Source organism: Pinus tabuliformis, chromosome 3_1 (assembly GCF_031772625.1).
Source record: "Pinus tabuliformis cultivar Carrire ecotype Pingquan chromosome 3_1, CPIR1, whole genome shotgun sequence".
Lineage (NCBI taxonomy): Eukaryota > Viridiplantae > Streptophyta > Pinopsida > Pinales > Pinaceae > Pinus > Pinus tabuliformis.
Window position 1 is genome coordinate 635,686,034 of NC_142301.1, and position 5,496 is coordinate 635,691,529.

Genomic DNA, 5,496 nt, shown 5'->3' on the forward strand with positions numbered 1-5,496 from the left:
AGTTTTTATTTAGATAAATTTTGAAATATGTATAGGTAAAAATATTTTAAGTTTACATCTGAATGGCGGTACCCACCTACCCTAATTATAACTAGTTAACAAAGCTTTCTAAACTATTACGGCAACAGCTAATTTGTCTGTCATTGGGCATTAAATGCCCGGCTACATGTGTCCAAATAATTTTTTAACACACACCATTATTTTTTATTTATCTATCACTACACCCGGGCATTTAATACCCAATAACAAGCCCGTTAACTCTTGCCCACTATTACCGCCACCATAATTGGACCCCAGTGACGCAGATCCAATGTCTTTCTGAACTTTTTCAATCACCCTGTTCAGTTACATGAAAGTTATTTAGATCCCACGGATCGCCCCGGTGTCGGTTGAATGAAAGTTAAGATGTGATGGTGTAAAACCCAGAAAACATTTTCACACCAATACCTTATAACCAGTTCGTTTCCCCAGTTTTTCACATCAAGATACGTTGTGTACTTTCTTTGAAGACAGGCTGTCTTTGGAAAGCTTTCTTTCTCTTTCTGCCGACATCATGGCCGATTCAGAAACGCTCGACTTTTGGAAGTGGGCGTTTTCATGGCACCGGCCTGCTGCTTCACTTCTCTCGCCCAACCATGCAATGATATCCGAGAACACCAATTCAACGTGCTTTGGGGGTTCGCCAAAAGTCAAACCATGCCACATATCAGGGTACAGTTTCAGCGTCTTGTCAGAACTTTTGGCCGAAGAGTACAGCAATTGGCTCACAGATGGGTCTGTTACTTTATCGTCTTGGCCATGAACAATCAGAAAAGGCAAGCTCACCTGCACAGTATAATTCAGTGCGACCAACGATAACCTCTCTAATGAGAACGCCAGGAAAGTTGCGATTCAGACATAATTGAATTCAATGTTAAAATTCCGTACCTCGTCCAGCCGTTTCTCTATGTCCAAACTAGCCATGAGGAGCTCGTAACCCGTCTTTACACGAGGCTTGTCTTTATAAACATAGGGGTTTGCTCGAATCTGTGTTTCATCAAATCAAGAAAGTCAAATTAATTTCCACAATTTGAATGGATTTTTTTTCTCTGTGGTTTACAGTTCACCGCAGATATATAAAAAAAAATTCACTTCTTACATTACAGATTTTAAAGTATTAAATGAATTAAACGCATAATTTATTAAAGAATAGTTTACGGAGATGGAGGAATTGTTTGTACTGCTAAAAGTAGTTAGAATTTGGGTAAAAAAAATTTAAACAATTTTGTAGATGAAGTGTTTGAATCATGTTTTTATGGTGGAAATAGATTCAGCACTATCAAAAACGTCTAAAACGGCTAACGACTAAAATTAAAAATTTTAACAGGTTTTACTTGAATTTATAAAAATCCCTACCAAATTTTTTATTAAATTTGACCAAAATTTCCATAACTTTCAAAACAAAAAAAACATAATTTTTAAACTAAAGCATCTCTTAATAACAAAAATGCTTTAACCACAAAATTCAACTATATATACTAACCCTGAAACTTCTACTATTTAAATATTATTAATCGAATAAAAGGATCAATAAACTAATTTATTATATTACCTTTTGTCTCTTTTCTGGATCCTTAAAGCCAGTATCTATAATGTTCTGAATAGGTACAATCTTCCATGTTGGGATTATGACAGTTAACTTTTTCAATATGCCGATAACCAGGGGGTGGGGCTTTACCTCTTCTGCAATCTGCAGTAAGCATAAAATAGTATTTATCAATGTTGCGGAATTTGAATGGGATAATCAGTTAATTAGTATGGAACTACTATAATGTCCTACAATTATAATGATTATAAGTTAAACTAATCCCTTAAACTAGAAGAAAAAAGCTTCAAAAACAATACCTTGCACATAGGGGCAACAAGTAGAGCACCATTCCAAAAGTTAGGTTGCTTTCTGTGGATGAGCAGTGCCACAACTCCTCCCATTGATTCACCGTAAAGGAACCTCGCTTTCTTTTTATACTTAATACTCTCTGTAATATAATCCATATTGATTTTGTTAGTGTGTATATTTTTTTTTTAAATTTGGAAATATTATATTTTTATTATATTTAATTTAATTTTTTATTTAGATAGAAAATAAGATAAGATTTGAATCTAAGATTTCTAATTTGATAAAACTTCATTTCCATGATTATTATCAATTAAACTATCTCAAATAACATTAAACAGTTTTATGAGAGATTCTTCGGCATAAATCACATGAAATTTCATTTGTCGACACATTTCCAACCCATCACTGTGGTTCATCGTCATGGCAAGTTGAAGAATCAGATCCAGTATGCATGTTAAATACCCAATGGCTATAATCTTTGACCAAGCAACGACTACCTTTGACTATAAACGGCTAGTTAGATAAGACCCTGGGTATAATTATATTAAATTAAAAATTAAAATAAGTCAATTCAAGAGACGTATGAATTTACATAAATTTTTTAATAATTTTATAATTAATTTAATTTTTATTATAAATGTATGTATAAATATATAATTATTAAATCAAATTAAATGATTATTAGATTAATAGTTAGTCATAGCTAAGAGGTATTAACAATTTTATATTTATTTAATTTTTATTCCTATAAATATTAAAATAAAATAATTTAAGTAATATATATAATAAAACTATAATATATTAAATTCATAGATTTATTGACTAACGGTTATTGACTTTCACTGGGAAACAACTAGTTAGATAGGACCCCGGGTATTAAATTAAAAATTAAAATACGTCAATTAAAAAGACCAATGAATTTACATCAAAGTTTTAATAATTTATTATTATAAATATATAACTATTAAATTAAATTAAATGATTATTAAATTAATACTTAGTTATACATGACGGGTATTATCTATTATTTATTTAATTTTAATAATTTAAGTATTATATAGAATAAAACTAACTATAGAATATAATTATACCCTGGGTCTACCCGGGGTCCTGTCAAGTTAGCCGTTGCTTGGTCAAAGATTATACCCGTTGGATGTTTTGCTCGGAGTATTTAACATGCATACTGGATCTGATTCTTTAACTTGTCTTGACGATGAACCACAATGTAGGTTAAAAAGCCTCGACAAATGAAATTTCATATAATTTACACCCAAAAATCTCTCATAAAATTGATAAAAAACCTCAATTCAACAACATTAAACAAATAATAATATATATAATTAATTTTAATTAATTTATTTATTTTTTACACATCCTCGTTAAAACACCCCTGACCCACATTATATAATAACTAAGAATACTGTAAATATACCAACATACCAATTATACGTACCAGCTACGCTTCTGAAAAAAGTTGCACAATCCGTTACAAGGTCATCGAAGCTTTGTATGTAACAACGTGTTCCACCAGATTTTCCATGTCCTTCATAATCTATACCAAATACTGCATACCCAGCCTTTGCTAGCCTCACTCCTGTGTCTGTGAATAGGCCCAATGGATTGTTAGTTTTGAAGATAAATTAATAGAAAACATAGCTGAGAAATCGACATCTTGTTCATATTTATTAATAATCCATGGAACCAAAATAACCAGGGATAGAGCCAGTCAAAGTACCTTCCATGAAAACGCTGCACTCCATGGCATAGCCTACAAACAGGAAAAAGAAAGAAATTAAACAATAGAAACCAAAAATCTTTAACAAATTTACAGAGTCATGGAATCCTCAATCACTTTAACAAATTTACAGAGTGATGGAATCCTGATTAAGATTAAGGACAGGTGACTTTATTGGTATGGTAAGTTTGGAGATTTTTTGGAATCTAATTTATAAGTATTAGTTTAATTTGTCAAATTTTAAAATATTTTTAAGATCGTTGATTCAGGTTTTTGAATTTATCTATATGGTAATTTTTAGAAATTATAAGAGAGAAAGATTCGTCAAATTTTAAAATATTTTTAAAATCAACAATCTAAATAAAGATGGCTATTAAGATTATATCAATATTAAAAAAAAAAAATTAATTTGTCAAATTTTAAAATATTCTTAAAATCCACCAATGAAACAATGGTGGATCATGTAAATGGAAATAGTTTTGTAGGCTGCCCTTATCTCTCTGTGGGATGGATCGGATAATGTTTTTTTGGAAAAATTTGCCGGAATTAACAATTCAGCATATCTACAGGGCTTGGAACTTGTATGCCTACCGCCTATATAACATTCAGGAATTTTGTATCCGGGGATTCTGATCCCTTTTTTTTATGTTTTTCTCCTTTGATCCGTCCAGGAAAATGTTTACATCTGTTTAGGTTGTCAAGAACTGTCTAAGCATATGTTTTGTATATATTTTATGTCACAATTATTTCCGTCTTTTTGGTGATGACAGGACTGCTGATATGTCTAGGCTATATACTATGTTCAGACTCATCAGGGCTACATTCTTCTTATCACATATGAAAGATCTATTACACACGTTCATTATAATACAATACAGCTTTTCTTTCTAAAAAAAATTCTTAAAATCAACCCTCCAAATAAAAATGGCGACCTAGAGAATTGAAAATCTATTTGATGCTGACCATGGCAGATAAATATTACGGCTTTGGCTTCTCTATCTGCCGGTAGCCATCTGCACGTAAATAGCTCCACACCTCGCGAGCTTTCAATAAATTCCTGGATCACAATTGAGTTTAACGAACATCAGCGAATCAGCCTGTCTATTTAATAGTATTAAGGTAGTGTTCTGTTATTCACCTCTTCATATTTAACGTTGCTGAGTTGATCCCCTGACATGTTCGCAGGCTCCTGAAAAAGTTAAAAACCGTAGATTCAAATATTGTCGTTAAAAAAGATATGAATTTATAAGCACTCAATATTCTCTGAACTGTACTATTAAAAGTCTTAAATAAATAGTGGGTCGAACAATAATGAAAATCCCCCAAAGGCTGAAATATCATGTATGCTCACAATTTTTTTTTGCAGTTGCCTAGATTCAATTACAAAAGCAGAGATCCTACTTTTCAGTAGCCAATTTTCATGGATAACAATTTTCATGGAGTCTTATCCATAGCATCTGAATTCCAATAATATCTCTTCAATATGGACTGTCTCTAAGAAAAAAAATTGCGAAGTACCCTCAACAAAATTGCTTACCATATAAACAACTACAGAAGATGAACTGAGCAGACTGCACCCAAATATATAACGAATCAATCCTCTTCCTTTAAAACTTCAGGAATTCGTTATGGAACACCACGCACAAAAACTAGAACGAAGGTTTACTATTGCAAAGAGAGATCCAATATCGTCAATTTAAAGACAATTGGGGCCATGAATCGCGTTTTTCAACGCTTCTAACTAACGCGAGGGCAAATTAGTCATAGTCAAGCCCTACAATACAGGATATCCATGGCCCCCCTGTACGAAGAAGTAAACGCACCAAAGTCTTCCTGATAAAAATACATTAAGAGAATGAAATTAATAGACTCTCTGTAGGTATTG

The 5,496-nt window shown here is 31.9% G+C and overlaps 1 protein-coding gene across 1 annotated transcript; it reads right to left on the reverse strand.

Annotated features, from left to right (window-relative positions):
* Window positions 1-273: 273 nt before the first annotated feature.
* Window positions 274-5,271, reverse strand: LOC149188678 (caffeoylshikimate esterase-like). Its single transcript, XM_089413078.1, has 9 exons — window positions 5,149-5,271; window positions 4,750-4,800; window positions 4,575-4,668; window positions 3,612-3,644; window positions 3,330-3,476; window positions 1,885-2,015; window positions 1,592-1,729; window positions 928-1,026; window positions 274-825 (listed from the first exon to the last, which is right to left on the reverse strand). Exons 1-9 carry the CDS (start codon window positions 5,149-5,151, stop codon window positions 481-483), a joined length of 1,041 nt encoding a protein of 346 aa, XP_089269204.1. The 5' UTR covers window positions 5,152-5,271; the 3' UTR covers window positions 274-480.
* Between the last annotated feature and the right edge of the window lie 225 nt (window positions 5,272-5,496).